Source organism: Canis lupus, chromosome 17, assembly GCF_011100685.1.
Source record: "Canis lupus familiaris isolate Mischka breed German Shepherd chromosome 17, alternate assembly UU_Cfam_GSD_1.0, whole genome shotgun sequence".
Classification (NCBI taxonomy): Eukaryota; Metazoa; Chordata; class Mammalia; order Carnivora; family Canidae; genus Canis; species Canis lupus.
The window spans coordinates 29206684-29229745 of NC_049238.1; the positions used below are offsets into that span (position 1 = coordinate 29206684).

The window sequence follows — 23062 nt, forward strand, 5'->3', positions numbered from 1 at the left end:
TTTTAGGAGATAACCACTTTTTACTTTCAAAGTGAAACTCATACTAACTGGGACATTCACTCACACCCGCTACACACGTTCACTCAACCAGAGATTCCAAATGGTGTTTGTCTACAAATACATCATCTAAGAATCAGCCTGACATTCTGTGGGAATTATGTGACTGGTTTGGCCAAGTATGTTTGTCCATGATCTGAGAAGCCAAGGTCTTTCAGGAATTCCTAGCTTCTAAGGCAATAGTTATGTTCCCTTCTTGGAGGGCTACTCTGTTCAGTATTTCTGTTTCCCATCATGTTTTAGATTTGTTTTCATTTCTACATAAAATCACATGCCATAAGCTAGCATTATTAAAAAGCATAGTGGATTGGGAATTAAGAGACCCAGCCCTATAATTAACTATTCCCCTGTTTGATCTTGGACACTCCTAATGTCATGAGTTCCTCCGGAAAAATCAGAGGGCTGGCCACCCAGTTAATCTCTTCATTCTCTACTTCAGACTGGCTAGCATCACTTGATTTATCCATATTTTAATATAAAAGACTGTGAAAGTATTGTTCACCAAAGGAAGGAATAACAACTTCACATAGCAGGCAGGAAGTTCCCTTGCGCTCACCCCAACCGTGCCTCCATATCTCTAAATTCTAAAACAAGTCTCATCACCAAGATCTATTCCTGTGATTTTCTCTTATTTGGTTCCCTCTTTAATCAGCAGTTATTACAAATATTTACAGTTAGAAAGAATCTAACAGGTCAGCAAATCTAGTCCCTTCAAGGAAAACAAACAGACTTACCCCAAATCACCCATATGTTATTTACAATGAGGGAAACATAGCAAATATTTTTATCCTTGTTTTTCATTGTGACCAAGAGAAAGTAAGTAACATCCAAGGATGTCACTGTAAATAACAGGGATAGAACCAGAATTCATGACTCATTTATGGTTATCATAAGAGATATTCAATGGAATGTATATTTAAGTCTAACAAATTATTTCAAAATAATAACTGCCTCTTGAAGATGGCGGTATTTTTGTCGACTTTGTTCACTAAAGTCCCAGAATGCAGCCTGGCACAAAATAGGCTTTTTTAATATTTGCCAAATAATTCTTAAAATATTACTAGCAATTCAAATTCTATCTATGACTATTACCTTGGGTTCAGGGTTCTACATTCCTAAAAAAGGAGAGCATTTTAGGACACATTCTAAATCTTTCCTATTGAGTTACTGACAGTCATATTTATAGAAGATCCATGAAGCACCTTATTTATTGATGAATGATCTGTTCTTAAGCATTCAAGAGATGATGGAGAATCAAGTTACATTTTTTTTCCCCTCAAAAGTTCAGCTTGCAAATATTTCAAAAGGTAAGAAAAAGCACAAAAAATACAAATCAACTCTGGATTTAGGGTCATGGTTGATGCTATAGCCATTTATGGTTCATTCTCAATAAATGATAATATCTATCATTTACTATCTTAAATTGACAAAACAAAACAATAACATCATCAATTAACCAACCAAAATTAGTATTTAGATTCAGCAAAAGTAAATATGGTTAACTGTTTAATTTTGTCTTTGCTCACTTTTTGTTAATATTTGAAGATCTTCAACAGATGGTGGTCCATTTTTTTTCTCATAGGGAATGACTGTTGTCAAGTACTGCCAAGTGAAAAAAAATATATGTCACTTAAATCTGAATGACCGTATCTGCACAAATTTGATACAGTTACATAAGGTCTATTTTATAACATGAAACATGAGCTATTTTAATAAGGAACATGTGTATCTTACTATCTCAGCTGGAACTCCTATTTTGCCCAATTCTATCTGCTTCATTCAAGCCTAATGTTAACATAAACATCTATTTTTTCACCTTTCAGTTATTGAAAATTTACTAAAATTAGGTCTGACGGTAAGTTTGTTCATTTTAGTCTTAACATTCTTCTTGCATATTTTCAACATACTTTGAAAATAGTAATTTCAAACTAAAAACGGAGTTGCAACAGTTCTGCATAACCAAATCATTCCCAACAGCCAAATAATTCTGTTTCAGACCATTTTTTTCTGATTGAACAAAATGGTCACGTGGATAACTTCACAACTTTAAAAACACATACCAGCTTCTTCCAGAAGCTAACATAGACACGCATATCAATTTTAGAGGTGTATTATTATTATTTTAAATTATTCAGAATGTTTAAAGGCATTAAAGGAAAAGAGAAAAGTGAAAGGAGAGAATGGCCTAGTGAATAATAAATATTTACGTCTGATACTGAGACAAACGACCTTGTTCACTACTGTAAAGGCTCACGAGTATCAGAGTTATGGCCTATAAGTATGTCCCATGAAAGCAGAATCTAAAAATTATTGTCCAGATGTTCCTATTCTGACCACTCCACCAAAAACTATATAGTTCGGTGTGGTTTGCATGTGCTCATCTGGAGATCTACTGTTTTTACTCAGAATCTTTTGAGACCCAGCCATTAGTCCTTGCCCTAAATCTCCGCTCTATTCCTAACCCTCCATGAGTGATTTCATCCTTGAGGGACCTCATAATCAAAAGACAAGGTAAAATGGTTTAACAAGAACTGGCTCCCTAGGTACAGAAAAGAAAATGAATTATTCATGTTTAAGAAACAATTCCCACCATCTTTTTGGTGTAGACTTCTCCAAGGTGACACCAAATTGTAGAACTGAATGTTTCCTTGTGAATAATACACAGGAAGCCGGAAACAAGCGCCCGTCCCCCGCCCCCGGGGCTTCATGGACAGCGGTGGGGAAGCGGCAAGCTGGCTGGTGAGAGCATCAGGAAGCTGCGCCCCTACCAGCACACTACCTGGCTACGCTCTCAGGCTTCCTGTCCCACTTGCGTGTGTAGGTCAGTGTGGAAGTTATTTTGCCATCCTGTGAGTTTGAGAGAGGTAGAGGTTCCAGAATAAAAAAAAAAAAAAAAAAAAAATTGTACCATCCCTTAATGGAGCTGTAAATGTCAATGTGAAGGATTATTTAATACTGATTATTACCCTTCTCAGGTAATACAGAAACTATCTTTTAGCAAAAACTCTATGCTCAAATGCTTTCTTTTGATAAACTGCCAAAAGCTACATTCTGCACACTTTCTCAATCTTCACTTAAAAGCCACATTGAAGTTTTCCTTTTGAAGTGAAAATTTCAAATTGTGAAAGGTAATTTTAAGCACACTCATTAATATAGATGTGTTTCCCCTGTTCATGATCCTCCTCAAATCATTATACAAAAATGTTAATGTAAAGTAAATTGCTACACATTTGGCCAGGTACCTATATCCACAAATAATTTTGTATAAATCACGTCACATGCCTCATTTGACAGACAAGTGTGTTGGCTGACTACATGATATACCTTAAAACTGCCTGAATTTCACTTAAAAGGAGGTAAAATATTTATGTGTTTGTGTGTGTATATATATATATATATATATATATATATATTACATGTTTGACCTAGAACTCTAGTCAAAAGACACCAACACCAGCTTTCTTCCCTCTCAAAAGACATCTTGTTTCTCAAACTTTTAGAATTAGTGTAGCATTTTCTAGTTTAGTTATATATTCTATACATGCAACTCATTATGTCAATGCAATTTGTTTAAAGGATAGTGGAAAATGGAGCTCTAAATCATATAGTAAGAATGCATTTAGTCTATTGCCAATTTGAAAATCGCTTTTTCCTAAAGGGAATTGTATGCATTATTGAAAGTATAAAAATGATAGACTTTCACTTCTCTCTTTTAAGCAATAGTCTTAGTAAATTAGTAAAATTGCCAGCTTTCAGGACCTTCACTTACACAGGTAATGAAAAAGCAGAGAATGAGGAAAATAAGGATAACCCAGCACCTGTTTCTCTCCACCTGAATTTCCAAAGGTGTGGCGGAGGCCATTCTGAATGACATTTGAGATCCCTTCCATGCTGAAGCGCTAAAGGCAGCAATATACGGCCCGGCCCGGAAGAAAAGGACAGAGAAAGAAGTTCAAAGACTATTAGTAAGAACGCACCACAATGATTTATGTGCCCAAGAGACAAGCCGTTAGAAAATGCCACTACTCGTTCAGATAAAGCAGACAAAATCATGCTGTTTTTAAAATGTTTTTTTGCTTCCATTTCTTTGCAAATGCAAAAACAATTGCTTTTATGCTACTATATTCATGAAGACTTTCCTCATGTAGCTGATCAATTTGCTCCAATGTAAACATCCTAAATTGTACACATCTTTGTCTTATGCAAAATTAGCGCATAACTTTTAAGATACCTTTTGATATTGTTTACCTACATTTTATCAAAAGTCTGAAAACTTAATACGAACAGTATGCATATTTTCTGCCTAAGTTTGCATATTTCTACCACAAGTTTGCAGAAACATTAACATAACATTTGGCAAATGAGAATGCTGTTACTTGGAGAGCTGATGACTGCTTCCCACTCACTCTTCAGGCCACCTGCCATTGCCTTGGTGCAGAAAACTCGAACTGGAAGAGCACATATGCTTCCTGGAGAGCAGAGTGGATCCCATGTGCCAGCAGGCCCCTCACACTTGCGCAGAGACTTTCCCACTCTGTTTCCCACTGTTTCTAGGAAATAATTCTAGCTTCTTTCCCCCAGTAACCTCCAAGACTTCCTAGAATTCACTGTACTATAAAGGGAATATTTTTTCCCTCAACTACTTATCTTGATTTGTAACCAGTCTGCAATGTCATCAGACACAAGGAAAAGAGTCCAGTGGCACCACTCTGGCTGCTGAGTCAAAGGCCTGAGATGGATTCTTACGGCGTGACTAATTAAGGAGGAAGGCATCCTGGAAAGGGAGTTTAGTCCCCATTCACCAGATGGGTCCTCTCTCTGGATTTTTACAGAGGAAAGTTGAATCAGTAAACACATTTGAGGAGTCAATATAACGAATATTTACCGGGCCCCAAGGAACAGAAGAGGAAACCAAGGCAATGGTCTCTGCTTTCAAGAAGGTATGGTTTAGCCGAAGGGTTCTCAAAGTATCGCCCAGGGACCCCTCCCAGAGGTCTCTGAAAGATTTTTAGGGTCCATGAGCTCAAGATTATTTTCTCAGAAATACTAACATATGATTTGCCTTTTTCACTTTCATTCTCATGACTTACAGTAAAATATTCCAAATGACAGGCTGAATGCAGAAGCCGATTTAAGACTCTAACTCTCTTGAATTAAGCCAGGTATTAACAAGATTAACAAAAATGCACAGCAATGTCATGGTTTCTCACTAAATTTTTTAAAATACAGTTATTTTTCATAAAAATATGCTTTTTGTATAAACAGTAAATTTCTTATTGGTGTTTTTAAATGAAGTTGGTAAACTTTTTAAAAATTTTATCTAATACAGTAAATATCTATCAATATGACTTAGATAAACAAAGTCATTTGGGGTCTTCAATGACTTTTCAGAGTATGAAGGAGTCCTAACAACAGTAAGTTGAGAAAACGCCAAGAAGTTTAGTCTTTGAAGGAGCTAAATGCCTCTTCATCAGTCATATACTCAACGGTATTATTGAAAATCAGAGTACCAAATGTTACCATCTTTGGAGAACGTGTACAACCATGCCTCTCCTCCTGAATGGTCCCTCCCTACCCAGTCTTCCCAGAAAGCACGCCATTTTGTTCTGGTAAGACTAAAACATCTGGTCCGGACACTGTGGACAAGCTTCGCTTTGCTGACAGCCTTAACTATTACCTTTGATAAAGTTTTAAAAGAAAACCTACATAAAATTGTTTTGTAGATCTCTGTCCCTTGTAGCTTTTTCACGTGTTGTCATGTAATTTGTTCACATTTTTAAGCAGATTATCAAGAGATGAACTTCTTAGGCTCTAGAGGCTAGAGCCATTCTTTAAATTCTATCAAATGTATTTTCTCTCAAAAGCAACAAAGAGAAAAATACTTAATTCTCTATATGACCTGACTCCATTATCTATCATGTTAAAGTTGGATACAGACAGAAATTACCAAGCAAGGTAGGTGAATAGTTTTAGCATCCCATACATCAGGAGATGAAGGTATACTTTACATTTGAACAGCATGTTCTAAAAACACTAGCTGTACCTCCCTGGTTGGAAACCTAATGACTGTCACTGCAAAAATAAAAAGATGGATGCACATTCTTGGACTCCAAGGTTCCAGATGTAATTTAGGTTTCCTTATTAAATGTGCAGTTGCAGGCTCTCCTGAGCCATTGCAACTACTGATAGCCTGACAACTCCTGAAAGACAGCTTTCACGCAACCAGAACACCAGGCTTGGTGGCAATAAATGGAAACACAATCGGGTGAAGCCGCAGCAACCAGGAAAACTACAAAATTAACAGCTGATCTAAGTAAATGAAGTAAAGGAACTCTCCCTATAACCTGTGCCCTCAGGCTGGTGGCAGCTGAGCCAGGAGCTGTGACCAGCAGGGAGGCAATGTGGCAGCTAGGAAGGTGATGCTGCCTCCCACTCCACTGGGGAAAGGACAGCACAGGAAAATCAAAAGGTGTGAAGGAAATACAAGGAAACCAGCTAACAGAGATGTTTGAGAACATTCCTCCACCAGTGCTCCATCCCTCCCCACACCAGAGTCACACAGCAACCATTTCTTCCCTTTGCTGGATTTTCACTCTTCCTCCTATCTGCTCTTTCTCAGGGGCAACTTTAACTTTTCAAACCCTCAAACCATTTCCTTCCTCCAGGGTTTCCTCAGACAGCTCTTCTCAGGTCACTTCTCTGATGCTGAGATCCAGGGACACTTTTCAAAGCCCTCTGAGAGCCCGTAAGCTTTCCACCTGCCCCCTCCACCTCCTGGATTCCTACACACGATCCTCTCCCTGAGTTCCCCCCTGCCCCTCTGGGTGACTCTTTCTCTGCTCAGCTCTCATGTACTGGGGTCCTCCAGGATTTTGTCCCTGTTGTTCTTCTCACACATGCTCTCTGAACATTCCCACCCCACCAATGTACAGCTAGCTCCATTTTCCTGAGATCAGGACAGGGCTGAGCACAGAGCCTGGCACTGAGGAAGGCTACGGTACACATTAGCCAGCTTTACTGCAACTATCTAGCTGAGTGTCACTTGTGTGTTTGAGGCCTACTGGCCATCTGTACTTGGACATTGCTAAAACTCATCATATCCAAAAGTGAACTCATCTTCCTCTCACCCACCACAAATAACTTGTTGTTGTTTTTTTCCTCCTGTTCCTCTTTCAGTATTCCATACCTTTCTCGTTCATTTATCCATTCGTTCAAAAAAACAGGATCCAAATATTATAGGTGTTAATGACTCAAAGTGAACACACCAGCCAAAGTCCCTCCTACCCTCGTGACCTGACATTATAGAAGAGGGGCAGGAAAAGTAAAACAAGTCAATGACCTAGACCGCTGCAGATAATGTGTGCGCAGCTGATAGCTATGACATGTCAAGTAAAGAAGGGATGCCTATTTTATATTGGGAGGTCAAAGAAAAGCTCTCTGAGGTGACATCTGAGCTGAAACATGAATTCAACACCCTCCCCAATGAGCTACAAAGGACAATGGACAAAAGAGATCCTCTCAGAGAACAAAACCAAAAGCAGCCAAACTGGCCAACCCAGAAGTTCACTCTGTGGCCAGTGCACAGGGGTCCTGTTACTCTCCTCTAGTGGGATGTGGAACAGCAGCTACTGAGGATTTCCATTCCTCCTTCCCATAGCAAGTTTTCATTGTGGCAGCCCTGTTCGTGCTCCATCTTGGGTGGATGAGCCAACATGGCAGGCTGAACCTCTGCATCACAGGGGCCACATCCAGAGCTGATGGGAAAAGCAGGCATCCCCCAAAATGCCTGGCCTGAGGCTCAACAGGGTTGCTATTAACAAGACCTGCATATCTCCCTCCAGGGAGGAGATACACATGTTCTCCCCACGCTTGCCCAAGTCAGGAATCAGTGACCCAACCCTTCATCCTCTCTTCCCTGCTCCCCAACCAATAGATCCCACCCCTTTCGTATCCCTGAAATGTAGCATTCTCCTATCCTGTCACTTCTTGGCTCGGCTCCTACCAAAAGGAGCATACCAGCCTCTGAGTCAATTTCTCTCTAGTTGTCACCTTCCAATTATTTCTTGAAACACTGAAGTTTTCTTCCCAAAAGACAAATCTGAACAGGTAATGATCCACTTAAAACCTCTTTTTGGTTTACAACAGCCTTTGCACAATGACCAAATGCCTTAGCATGGCATACAAAGCTACCCATTTTCATGCTTCCACTTTGCTACTACTTCCTCATCCTCTTCTTGAGTTACTTTCTCTCTCGCCTTCAGCTTTCTCTCTCAACTTCTAGCCATGATGAACAACCCTCAGGGCCCCAGATGTGCCTGTCACCTCCCAATGGTTGCCCACACCACTCCCTCTGCTTGGTATGCCTGTCCCTTCTTCTTCTTGTCCTCTAGATTCAATGCACCCTTTCCGACCCCAATCCAAACTCGGGGCAATAGTGGTTTATCCACACCTCTATCATGAGACACTGCCAGGCACAGAACACACTGAGAACACAGAAGCTGCTCTGAATACTGCCATTACCACTGTATACCTAGGTCTCTCAACCTTGAGAGTACTGACATCTGGAGTCAGATAGTTTCTTTGTTGTGGGGGCAATCCTGTGCACTGTGGCATGCTGAACATCATCACTGACCTCTACTCAGAATTCTAGCACCCCCTCAGAATTCTAGCACCCCTGCCCCTCCACTCATCCAGTTGTGACAGGGACAGCTGTTTTGGGACATTGCCTAAGTTGTACAGGGAGGCAAAACTGGCCTGGTTTTGAGAATCAATGCATAAAACGCACTACATGCTGTGTTAGCTGGATGCCCAGGCTATGCCCCTGCATGCTGGGATTTACTATGCATCCTTAACAGTCAGGCCTGACACTTAATTAGAGATCAATATATGTTGGTCTCATAGTAGTAAAAGAAAAGATAATCCATATATTTTTTTACAGTGGGGATGAGGCACAAGATCTAAAGAAAAAAAGGTCTGGGTTAAATGTTTGGTTTTTAGAGAGAGAGACAGACAGACAGACAGAACATGCACGCTGACAGTGGGGGGAGCAGAATAAGAGAGAGAGAATCTTAAGCAGGCTCCATGCCCAGCACAGAACACAACGAAGGGCTCGATCTCACAATCCCGAGATCGTGACCTGAGCCAAACTCAAGAGTCGGACACTTAACCAACTGAGCCACCAAGATACTCTAGTTTGGGTTAATTTTTAATAAGTTTAACTAAGTTCTCACAATCGTTAAGAGTACAAATAATGTCAGATACTTCTTTTGTGTGCCAACAAAGCACAAACCCATCCTCAGCATGCAGGAGGCATTTGATGGCTAGTTCCTGACTTAAATTAGAAAATTTTTTGGCAATTAGTAAAATATGTCCAGAATTGAGGATGAAACTAGGAATCACACCTTACTCAAAAGCATGTGGAATCAGAAAAATTTTCAAGAGTCAACTGGGATAGAAAAACACTGAACTAGAAAGCAGAGGTCAGAGTTCTCTCCCAGCCTTGTCACTGATGTCTGACAGGAGAGCACACCCCCGTTTCCACACCTGTGAAATAGATGATTTAATAATATCATTTGTAAAGGTTTCTTCTTTGTAAATTGTATAAATAATTATCTCAACCAAGGTGATCCATGGTTTAAGAAGGCAAATCAAAAGACACACACAGGGCACCTGGGTGGCTCAGTGGTTGAACATCTACATTTGGCTCAGGTTGTGATCCCAGGGTCCTATGATCAAATCCCACATTGGGCTCCCTGTGGGGAGCCTATTTCTCCTTCTGCCTCTGTCTCTGCCTCTCTGTGTGTGTCTCTCATGAAGAAATAAATAAAATCCTGAGGGGGAAAAAAAAGACACACATACCCACACACCAGTTTGGGTCCATGAGGTCACATAAGGTTATAATGTAACTGCTCTAGAATAACAAATTTGCACGGCCAAATGATACATTTAGAGTTATCTACTCCAGTGGCATTTATACATTCTGCTAAACCAGCGTTTATCACTTATAAGACCAGAGCCCAAGAGTCTTAGAGCCCGGGATAACCATATTGACCATATTGTGAGGAGACAAATTTTTCCTCTTCTTGCAGGAGAGAAACTTTTTTTTAAAAGAGCTAAAAAGCAAAAATAATCTGAAGGCAAACAGAAGAAAGATGACATGACAAAATACAAAGTTATTTGTCAAGGAAGTCCACGGACAGAATTCTGAAAAAGTCCACTGAAGAACCTGGTGGAAAAAGTCAATGTGAGATTAATAAAGTAAGACAAATAATCTTGTTGACAAGGTTTGTAAAACAATGGAGTGACTAAGAAATACAAAACCCCTAGGATAACAGAAGAGTAGCAAGCAGAAGATCAATGAACTCGAAGGATCAAGGAACAGAAAGACAGGGCAGGAGGACAAGGAAGAAATAGGAAAAGAGCTCCACAGAGCACACAATAGCCAGTTTTACAACTGCTCTGTAAATCCCAAAAAACAATACACCCTTTTGGAAGGCAAAATGAATTTTAAAAAGATAAAACCTCAGAGACAGATTAAATTTACTTTTTAGTAAACCTCACCTCATTGAGAAACATTGCATTTTTAACCTTGAGAGCAGATGTGGTGTGATTAGGTGCTTTTGGTACTAAACTGGGCCAGAGGGAAGATTTTTGTCTATGCTTAAATTTTACGGGGGGGGGGGGGGGGGGGGGGGGGTTGGGGTTGGGGGTTGGGTGGAGAGAAGGAGAGAAGCATTTCTTTGTTGGATATTTCTTCCAGTAAAAGTACCACAGACACATCAAAGCACTTTCAGAAGTCTCATGGTTAGTTAGGAGCGCTCAATGAAATAAAGGACATTAAGGATATCTTACTTTAATTTAGCTTAACTAAAATAAACTGAAATATAAAGTACATCAGAAAGCCTAATCCTGCCTCCATTTAACCTGCCATTTCTAAATTTGAATGATCCAAATGTTCAAATTCAAAGTAAAGAGTTAGGGGTGCCTGAGTGGCTCATTCAGTTACATGTCTGCCTTCAGCTCCGGTCATGATTCTGTCCTGGGAGTTCAAGTAGTTCAAGCCTCACCCTGGGCTCCCAGCTCAGGGGGGGAGTCTGCTTCTCCCTCCCTCTCTGCCCCTCTCCTCCCCTACTTCCATTTGTACACACTCACCGTCTCTCTCTCTCTCTCTCTCAAATAAATAAAATCTTTGAAAATAAAGTGAAGCACTACTGAAGATTCTGGGAATCTAAAATTATTTTGTAATCTATCCATCTGTTTTCCACCATATCTTTACAAAGGAGTTGACAGCTCTGTAAAATGCCCTTCTCAGAATGGAATTTTTGATAGGAGCCTATTTATAAGCAGGAAAATGATTAAGCATTACAGTATTTACTTTATTGTTTCCCTCACTGCTGACAAAGTGCCAAAGTAACACAGTGACGAGGGGGGAAGAAGTTTACTCAATCCTGAGCTCCAACCACATGATTTACAATGAGAATACTGCCAGCTACCTCATGACCATTTCCTTCCCTGGTGTGAATAGGTATTAAGTCTTAAAATCAGTCATTCCAGTCATTGGAATCTTTTCCCATACAAAACCAGGAGCAACAAAGTATAAACAAGATATAAGAGATTAAAAACAAAAATTACAGAAATCTGAAAGAAGAGAGAAAGGAGCCAAGATCTCCAAGCCACAGACAAAACGCCTACACAGCTTAGCAAAAGAAATGCAGGGCTTAGGGTCCCTAGCACACCCCTCTATATGATCACATGTGCTCAGGCCAGCGTACACATGCTCTGGGAGCTAAGACTTCTGTTAAGTTTCTATCTATCCATTTATGAAATGGCAGCAATATTAATAAAATTTACAGGGTTGCTGTGAGGATTAAATGAAGCAGTAGTTCAAGGGAATCACTTAGCAAAGTGTTCAGCAAATACAGATATCCAAAAATATTCAAAACATTACCCTAGAAAGGCTAGAACATTTGGGACGTAGCTCCCAAAAAGAAGTAACCACATCTTTCTACTATTCTCCAGAACAAGTAATGAGTAGTTTAAGTCCTCCTCATATAAATTAAATATCACCTGAGAAAAATAATACACTCTGACTATAGTTTCTAGCCTAAGCAGCTGAAGACAACATGAAGAAAAGACACTACTAGGACTAAATATACAAGTCAAAAGCTTAAACTGAAAACAAGTAACACTTGCATGTAATTCTAGGTCTTTCTGAACAAGAAAAAGAAGAGCTAGAAAACACTGTATAAATTGAAAAACAAAAAATCAGATACAGCGATATGGTTTGTTAATTCCTTCCTGGAATCCTAAACCTATCAAATCATTCTCTGCACAGAACATTGACCAGCTTAACTAAACTCACAGAAAGCAGGATCTAAGACAGGGAAGAGCAAAACTGACCAGGGGGCCAGGAAATTCAGCCTCTTCTTGCTACCAGACTTTTCTAGTAGCCTTAGCTGACACTCACTGGCACAGATCTCTAACTAGACAGGAAATCTTTTAAAAATCCCAAATTCAAAGTTCAGTGTCAGAAAAAAAAGGTTAGGAAAAGCAATTAAGAAATGCTTTTAATCTATTTCTGACTCATATCCTAATGTATGTTCTGACTCCATTAATATTTTTTAAACTCAAGAGGTTCAAATGAAGGTGAAATTCAAACAATTATTGTTCCTTGTAAATCACATCATTTGCAACAGCTTGAATGACATGATTTTCAAATACTGACTTACAGAACAAGTTTTAATTTTTAAAACCTTAAATTAATCAAAACACAGAATACAAGAAAAAAGAATTGAAACCAATAGTTAAATGTAAAAAAATTACAATGCAAAAATATTCATATAAGGTATTACCTACGATGTAAAAATTGAGTCTGCTTATTTGACACTTTTCAAATCAAATACTTTTAATGTGAACTATAAAGCAGTTATAAAGGAAATTCTACTGAAAAATAGTTTCTGCAGAAAAAAAAGAACCAGATCCAAGTAAATTAGAAAATATGAATTATACCAAAGCAGATAAACATTTGAATATGCCTTGAATACTAAACACTATTTTGGAATTTTGCTCTCAGAACAGAAAGATGTGGTATGTAGATTTTCAAGATTAGGAGTTAGATGGAATAGTATCGATTTAATTTGTTGTATTTGAAGGTCTTTTTAAATTTTTATGTAATTTAATATTAATGTAGTAATTAAGTGTTGGCAAACATTTTCAAAGTTACTAAAATTAGAGTAAAATAATTAAGCCTGGTAATTTTATGAATTATTTCCTAACATTTATGGATACTTTAAGTGTATAATAAGAATACAATTTCCTGGCATAGTATGGCTTTTATGTGAATTTGTGTTATATTAAAAAACAACAAACCTCTCCAAGGCTTAAGAAGTCAAGAATAGACGCCTCATTTTTAACTGCTGGGTCATAAAAGTTCAATTATTAACAGCCTGTCACCAAAGACAACTGCAGAAAACAAATAGTACATGATGATAAACAAAAACTGATGGTGACCCCTATTTCTCTAGACAATACTATCTTTCATAAAATAAGTTTTATAGCTAAACTAATTCATAATAGGTGTGAATTATTAAAACCATAAGCATGTTTCTCTCCACCCTACACTGACCTTCCATTCTATGGCCTTAACACTAATTTTTAGGAATGCCCATTAAAATAAAGAAAAATATGAAGGATTACAAGAGACTACTATGAAAAAAATTATATGCCAACAAACTGGAAAGCCTAGAAGATATGGATAAATTCCTAGAAACATACTATCTTCCAAATCTAAATCAGGAAGAAACAGAAAATCTGAACAAACTGATTACTAGTAACAAAATTGAATCAGTAATCAAAAACTCTGAACAACAGAAGTCCACAAGTAGGTGGATTTACAGGTGAATTTTACCAAACATTAGAGTTGATACCTATTCAAACAATTCCAAAAAAAAGAAGAGAAGGGAAAGCTTCCAAATTCATTCTATGAGGCCAGCATTACTCCAAAACCAAAACCGAAACCAGAGGCACCTGGATGGCTCAGTGGGTGAGTGTCTGCCTTCAGCTCAGGGCGTGATCCCAAGTCCTGGGATCAAATCCCACATCGGGCTCCCGATAGGGAGCCTGATTCTCCCTCTACCTATATATCTGCCTCTTTCTCTGTGTCTCTCGTGAATAATTTTTTCAAAGATTTATTTATTTATCTATTCATGACAGACATAGAGAAAGAGAAGCAGAGACACAGGCAGAGGGAGAAGCAGACTCCACACAAGAAGCCCCACATGGGACTCAATCCCACGACTCCAGGATCATGCCCTGAGTTAAAGTCAGACGCTCAACTGCTGAGCCACCCAGGCATCCCAAATAAATAATATTTTTTTAAAAGACACTACAAAAAAAGGAAAACTACAGGCCAATATTCCTAATGAGCATATCTGCAAAAATCCTCAACATCATATCAGCAAACCAAATTCAACAATACACTAAAAGAATCATTCACCTCGATTAAGTGGGATTTATTCTACAGATACAAGGATAGTTCAATATCCCCAAATCACATTAATGTAACAAAATGAAAGACAAAAACCATACAAGCATCTCAATAGATGTAGGAAAAAGCATTTGACAAAATTCAACATCATGATAAAACTCTCATGTTTTATCATGTTCATGATAAAAACTCTCAATAAAGTGGGTTTAGAAGGAATACACTTCAAGATAATAAAAGCTATATATGACAAACCCACAGCTAACACAACTATAGAACCAGAATACTAGAACTAATAAATGAGTGCAGTAACCCTGCAGGATGCAAAATTAACATACAGAAATCTCTTGTGTTTCTTTACACTAATAACAAAGTAGCAGAAAGAGAAATTAGGAAAACAATCCAATTTACAATTGCATCAAAAAGAATAAACTACATACGAATAAACTTAACCAAGGAGGTGAAAGATCTATACTCTGAGAACTTTTATAAAACTTTGATGGGGGGGGGGGGGGGGACTTTGATGGAAGAAAATGAAGACAACACAAATGGAAATATATACCATGTTCATGGACTGGAAGAACAAATATTGTTAAAATATCCATGCTACCCAAAGCAATCTACAATCCCTACCAAAATACCAATAGTAGGGATCCCTGGGTGGCGCAGCGGTTTGGCGCCTGCCTTTGGCCCAGGGCGCGATCCTGGAGACCCGGGATCGAATCCCACGTCAGGCTCCCGGTGCATGGAGCCTGCTTCTCCCTCTGCCTGTGTCTCTGCCTCTCTCTCTCTCTCTCTCTGTGTGACTATCATAAATAAATAAAATTAAAAAAAAAAATACCAATAGTACTTTTCATAGAACTAGAACAAATAATCCTAAAATTTGTATGGAATCACAGAAGACCAGAATAGTCAAAGCAATCTTGAGAAAGAAGAACAAAGCTGAAAGCATCACAATCCCAGATTTCAAGATATACTACAGAACTATAGTAATCAAACAGTATGGTACTGGCACAAAAATGGTCATACACATCAACAAAACAGGACAGAAAGCCCAGGACCTGAATAGACATTTTCTCAAAGAAGACATACAGAAGGCCAACAGAAATATGAAAAGATGTTCAACATCACTAACCCTCAGGGAAATAATAAATCAAAAATTCCAATGAGATACCATCTCACACTTGTCAGAGTGGCTAGTATCAGAAAGACAGGAAATAACCGTGTTGGTGAGGATGTGGAGGGAAAGGAATCCTCCTCATGCACTGTTAGTGGAAATGCAAATTGAAGCAACCACTGTGGAAAACAACATGGAGACTCCTAAAAAAAAATGAAAAGTAGAAATACCATATGATCCACTACTGAGTATTTATACAAGGAAAACAAAAACATTAACTCAAAAGATATATGCACCCCCATATTTACTGCAGCATTATTTACAATAGTCAAAATACACCTATCGATAAATAATGGATAAGGAAGATGTGTTATATATACATAATGGAATACTACTCAGCCAGAAAAAAGAATGAGTTCTTACCATCTGCAACAACATGGATGGACCTAGACGGTATTATGCTAAGTGAATAAGTCATACAAATTCCATATGATTTCACTTATATGTGGAATCTAAGTGGACAAATAAACAAGCAAACACCAGAAGCAGACCCATAAATGCAAACAACAAGCTGGTAGTTGCTGGGGGAAGGGAGGTACAATGGGTGAAGGCAAATGGGAGCTACAGGCTTCCAGGTATGGAATGAATAAGTCACAGGATGGAAGATACAGCATAGGAAATATAGTCAGTGTTATTGTAATAGCATTGTATGATAACAGATGATAGTTACACTTGTGATGAGCATAGTGTAATGTGCCAAGTTGCCAAATCACTATGCTGTACACCTGAAACTAATGTAACATTGTACGTTGACTCTACTTTAAAAAAAAAAAAAATCACACAGAAATGCTCAAATATAACCAACAAATTACTGTTGAAAATGTGTTAATATTTACATTTACATAAATAGGGCAGACTTTATCCTCTTGAGTACCACTACTTAGAAAAAATGGTGAAGTGGGATCAGCTCCTTTCCACTTCTCCTCTACCTTCTTTAAACTACTTTTTATTACTGTCTATAAGTAGAGTGTACCCAGAGGACTGCCAATATTTTTAAGTTTTTCATTCGGCCCCAAATACTTGACAACTGGTCTACCTGCTGGCTGTCTTCATTTAGCTACTGGGAATCTGATACATAGAGCACAAAAGTCTATTGCTAGGCAGAGTGCCTTAAAGCAAGTGGCTTGGAGATGGACTGGCCAAGGCATCACTGTCTATAGGTACTCAGGTTGCTGGATGGGGCCCTGAAGAAAGGAACAATTCAACACATTCTTAAATAAAACAAGGCTACATTATATAACAAATTTTAGTCATAATATAGTGATCTTTTTTATACAAATCCACTTTAAATGGAGTTTGCATCTTTTTTTCTTCAAATTTTTAGTTGTATTAAATTTTAGCCTAAATCAGGGGTTGGCAAACTTTTCCTATAAAGGGCCAGAGAGTTAATATTTTAGTTTGCAGTCCACACAGTCTGTCACAACTATTCGATTCTGTCCTTGTAACACCAACATCGCCAAAGACCATATGGAAATGAACAGATATGGCTATGTTCCAATAAAACTTTATTTATAAAACAGAGGGCCAATTTGGCCCTCAGGCAGTGGTTTGCCTTGTCAGCCCTCAGTCTAAATCATCTTAGCAAATTTAAGAAATTTGAAAATTCCAAATTAAAAAGAAGAGTAGAAAAAATCCAGGTCCAACTTATTTTAAACAAAAGCCCCAAATTCAAGTAGTTGTGTCAGAACAGATCCTTCCAAGTTAAGAGCTAGAATAAATTGGAATAACTTTAGAACAATCTAATAAGAGCTACCTAAATGAAAATAAATTTCTCTTAAAGTCAGCATTGGTGAAGATTAAATGAAAACCTATTACTGGGGCATTTTTGCATGTGAAAGAGAAACAAAATAGATTTGACTATTTGTCATAATATGAGCTAAGTGAGTCATAAATCCAGAGTAATGCATCTGTAAAAGAAAGATACATACAAGAAAGAGTATCATCTAAGTCCTAGCTGTCTGCATCTTTAAGCAGTTATCTCCCCCAAACCCCAAAAGCAATGGGCCAATATTAATTCTTTTGATAACACAGTTACTGATTCCTAATACCCCAAAAGTTTTCAAAATAAACTTCTTCAGGTTAGACTGAAACAACTACTCATTTTTGCTGGTGCTAAGTCCAACACAGGAAAACGCTCTCTCAAAAGCTCTTTATTTGCTCCATGGCAAACAGAAAAAGTACTACAGATTCCTATCTTCTCAACCCCAGATTTAGAAAACACAACCTTATATGTGACTTTTAATTTGAAAACATTACTGGATCCTACAGGAGGAAGTATGTCCATTTCATCCATCAGTATTTCATCATACTGAAGTATGATGCCAAGCAAGTAAACACTCTTTACAACTTCAGGTAACTCTAGGTGACAACCTCTGGGTAGATTTCCAGTTTATTGTTAAAACAAGAAGTTTTAACAAATTAAAACTTATCTGGTGTACTTTGACTTGTTCTTGTACTCATGAGAACTGCCACTGAAATTCAACAGTCTATGACTCTATTCAACACAAACAGAAGACTGGCAACAACAACAACAAAAAATCCCTGATAGAACAACAATTCAAATAGGACAAATCCAAATCCTCTGGGATTCTATCTCCCCTATAGTGAGTGAAGTTTCAATTCAACAAACAGGCATTAAGTGATGCGCAAAGAACAAAAAATTAGGTGAGATGCTAAACAATGAAACAATGTGAATGAGCTTTTGGGAAGGCTGCATTCCTTTCAAGGTGATATTTAATCCAATGATGATAATAGAGTATGACACTATGAGATCAGAAGTATGTGTATCGTCATAAATACCAAAAAGTCTCAAATGTGACTCAATAGGCAACTCACAAAAGAATATAGAAGTCGACAAATCAAACCATTGTTTGCCTTTCAGATCAGTATATATCAAAAGGCTAACAATACCTTCTGTTGGTTGGACATGTGGGGAAATGGCTCATTTATGTCATTACTGAGTTTCATTTCTGTAGAACAATTTGAAAAGATGGTTGTTTAAAGCCCTCCAAAAACTGCATATCCTTTGACTTAAAAATTCCACTGACTTCAGTGAATGAGTAGACCGTTCCATTAACCAAAGGAAAAATATATAAGAAATAAATTCAACTCTAGGAAAATGATAACTTTAGTTTGATAAATTTTAGAGAGAAATATCTAGTAAGCAATTGGATATGTATTAACTAGCATTTACTCAGGATATATGCTAGTCTTACATACATTATTTCATTTAATCCTCCCAAAACTCAAAACTCAAAGGGAGATGCACCCAGTGGCAGGAGCAGGATTTAAACACAGCTCTTAACCCAAAATTCTTAATCACTAGGCTCCTCAGCCTCTATGGGTTTGGCACCTGACAGAAAAATCCTAGGCAGAAATACAGATTTGCAAGTTTATCTCTTCCACACATTTATTAGAAGAAATTTGTTAGTACCTAATGTTACACCTAAGGATATAAAGTATCCTATCCTTAGAGAACCATGACAGAGATAGACATGAAAACTAAAAACTACAATACAGTGTACAGTGCCAACAGAAATAGTCAAGAGGAATAATATTAACCCCAAAAGAAGAAGAGACTGGTCAATTCTGCATTGGAGGAAGAGCCATAGAGGAAGCTTCTAAGAAAGGAAGACAATGCTTGTCCAAAACGTTGAAGTTAAAAAAAAAAAAAAAAATCTACCAAGTGGACTCGGGGAAACAGGAACAGAGGGCCACTCCAGAAAAGGGAGTGGCATATATAAAAGCACCAAGGCCCAAAAGAGCATGGTCAGTTCAAAGAAATGCATGCAGGTCACTATACTGATTAACAATACAGTACCTGTCAACCATTGTCTTGGTGGCCTTTATTACTACCAGAAATTACACTGTCTAGTCTTCCTTTCTTTCTTTATTGCCTGTCTCCTTCATTAGGATGTCAATTCCAGGAGGCCATGAGCCTAGTCTGTTTTATTTGCCACTGCATCTTCAACAGTGCCTACCTAGCACAAGGACAAAACTCTGCAAGTATTTGTTGAAGGAAGATATACTGTTTTATCTTAACCAACATGCGGCAGATTTTAAAAATTATAACAAGATAATATTTCACTTTTATAAAATACTTGATACTTTAATATTTTTTTAAAGATTTTATTTATTTATTCATGACAGACACACACACAGAGAGAGAGAGAGAGAGGCAGAGACACAGGCAGAGGGAGAAGCAGACTCCATACAGGGAGCCCGAAGTGGGACTCAATCCCAGGTCTCCAGGATCACACCCTGGGCTAAGGTGGCACTAAACCACTGGGCCACTGGGGTTGCACGATACTTTAACATTTAATAGTATTTCCATGCTCCCCAAAATTGTCTAATGCTCTAACTAGCATCCTAAGCCCCCAATTCTTTTTTCACTACAGAAAATGTTTGAAACAAAATGTCTCCAAAATCAAAATTAACACCTAAAGAGTTTAACTCTGCCCTACTCCCACCCAAGTATTTTACAGTATCTTTGGATCAAAGAAGACCTAGTAAATATGGATAAAGTGTCATACCAGCTACAAACTGATGTTTTGTTTCCTTAAACATGAAACATGTTACATGAAAAATGGAAGGAAGCTATTCTGCGCTTAAGGAAAGAAAGTCAAGTCCTGCTAATAAAACAAAAATATCTAAGGTGAAAAGAAAGAAGTGACCAATGTTATTAGAAAACAGATAATGCATGGTTATTTGTAAGAAGGTCACCAATTTTTAGACATTTGTATCACTGATGATAGCTAATTCACAAAAAAAGGCCTTGGCCAAACTGCATGTTATACAAAACGTTTAACAAGGTAATACTTTTTGCAATCTGTTTATCCAATTGCCTGCTTTACTTCAGGGTTCTTTTGAGCCATCTACCACTATTTTCAGAATCATAGATTTCAACAGACAGGATGGTCTTTTTCCAGCTTCTAGGAGGTACTACTACTACAAGCTTAATGATGCCATTAGTGACTTGATTAAAGGTTTTGTTACTAATAGTAGATCAGTACTCAAGAAGTAACTTCACAGGTCCAAATGCTGTGGAAAAAAGTGACTACTACTATGAATCTATTTCAAGACTCATAAAGGTTCAAGTAAGATCTAAATGTTGCCTTGCCAAATCTGTTTCCCAATATAAATGCCACGTACAATTACACCATGAATCCACTCTAACTCTTTTTATATGGGAGTTACAAAAAGAAGCCTTTAAACCCCTCTAGGGATAAAATTTATTTCCCTCAGCCAAGTGTTAACACCAATAAATGGAGGGTTTACATGTAATTCTAAAAAGCAGGCAGATAAAAATTACCAACCATGCTATGACTTTTTAACTAGGCATTTCGTTAAATCACTCTGAATAACAGGGCAATTTATTTTTTTTAAATATATATTTATTCATGAGAGACACAGAGAGAGAGAGAGGCAGAGACACAGGCAGAGGGAGAAGCAGGCTCCATGCAGGGAGCCAATGCAGGATTCGATCCCGGGTCTCCAGGATCACGCCCTGGGCTGAAGGCGGCGCTAAACCACTGAGCCACCTGGGCTGCCCACAGGGCAATTTAAAATGTGCGATTTCTTAAAAAATATGACATACAAATTTTGCTCCAGAAATTGAAAGCAAACTTTCCAGAACTGTATATTCAAAGGTTTTGGGTTTGCGGGTTTTTTGCTTCCCCAAAGTAGTCACTCACTAAAAGCAACTAACACCTCTTTAATCAACACTGCCATTTCTCAAAAAATATTTGTACCACTTCTGAGAACTTTTTCAAAGCCAGTTCATGAGCTATGTCCTTTCAACAAGCAAGTGGACATTACACTAAGAAAATACCCATTTACTCACAGGTCAAAAGCAGACAATGAAAAGGCTAAACGGTGGGATTCTTTTTGTATCAACTGTTCTTTGGTGATCCAGCAACCTAGAACTGCATTCTCTTTTCTGGATTCCATCAGAGTCTAGTTAATGGAACCACTTCTCTGATAAAGTATTCTTTAGGAAAAATAAATCGAAACTTAAAGATGTAATTTGCATTCTTACAAACTATAGTAGCTAGTTTGTGGTAATTTGTATTATTATGTTATCAAAATCATGAATGATAAAAGTACATTCCTTTAAGAACATTGGATCCCTTTGCCCAACAATTATACTCCAAAAAAAATGAAATCACATACAAACAAAATGATGGTGGCAATATACAAGGTCTCAACTGATCAAGGAAAAACGAAATGGCTCTAAGTAAAGAAAATGCATCTCATATAATTAGTTACTGTTTATGATGGAGTTGAATTACATGAAATAGGACCACTTAAGAAACGTGAAAAAGCAGAAAACAAGAAATTTCATATTGAGTCAAAGATTCAAAGATTCATATATTCTAAATTTTTTTCACCAGTCAGAAATATTATAATCTGCCAAATACCAGGGCAAATGGCTGATGTCACATAATCGCCTCTAACGCCTTCGTATTCCAACTCATGGAAAGATCAGAAGTTGATTACAGATCAGTCTATGATTTTAGGCTCAGCACAGTTCAGCTACCTTGAAATGCAGCCCCTTTTAAGGCTTTTATTATACAACTCATACAAGACCAGCAAAAACAAAATAATACCATTCATAAGCCCACCAACCAAACATAAATAAGCACTACTAACATTTTGCTGTATTAAAATGGTCACCTTTAAGATATCCTCCTCTTTCTTCCACTCCCCCCATTCCTTCCATTGATTCCTTCCTGGACATCTCAGTATTGAACTACCCGGATAACCATCCTATGCTCACCAAGGAAACACCTTTCTGCTAGAGCTGAGCACAGCGATGTCCTGGCCCATAGGCCCACCTGTGCTCCAGTGTGAGCAGTACACATGCCTGCCTGCACCCCTACACGCGTACACACACACACACACACACACACACACACAAGGGCCCTGTTTGCCTTCAGCCCAAGGACTCCCGCAAAACACCACTTACTGTGCCGGGCATATGACTTCTCTCATTCTTCCCATTCTGAGAGCTGCCATTCTTGAGTTTCTTTTTCTTCTTGGCTGTTTCTTTGTGCTCTTTCTGTTTGTTTTGTACTTCAATGAGAACAGAAATAAAGCTGTTTTTCACTTCCTTTTCAAACTCCAGCTCATCTCGCAGGGCCAACTGCTGCACCAGCTCTTCAGAATACTCCTTGATGGCACTCTCAATTTCTTCCAGGAGTTCATTTAATTCACATACAGAGAGCCTTTTGACTCCTGTGACCAAAAGCAAAGCACAGCAAACACTAAGACAAAAAAATGTTTCAAGAGAGCAGCACACAGGGCGTTTTATACCAAGAGAGCAATGGTTTTATACCAAGGATTAT

General features: G+C 38.1%; 1 protein-coding gene across 9 annotated transcripts in view; it reads right to left on the reverse strand.

The window, feature by feature from the left end:
* The window catches only part of FEZ2 (fasciculation and elongation protein zeta 2), a 42743-nt gene that overhangs the window by 4743 nt on the left and 14938 nt on the right, over positions 1-23062 (reverse strand). For 2 of the 9 annotated variants that reach the window (XR_005372308.1, XM_038561258.1), the window contains exons 5-7: positions 22684-22952; positions 3876-3956; positions 1584-1659 (exon numbers count right to left, since the gene is read on the reverse strand). Coding sequence is in view for 3 of the 9 variants with exons in the window: in XM_038561258.1 (XP_038417186.1) it covers positions 1584-1659; positions 3876-3956; positions 22684-22952 (426 nt within the window). In the remaining 6 variants the exon portion in view is untranslated. Of the gene's footprint in view, positions 1-1583; positions 1660-3826; positions 3983-22683; positions 22953-23062 lie in introns of all 9 variants that reach the window. The other 7 variants (XR_005372311.1, XR_005372310.1, XR_005372307.1 and 4 more) reach the window with 4 other exon arrangements.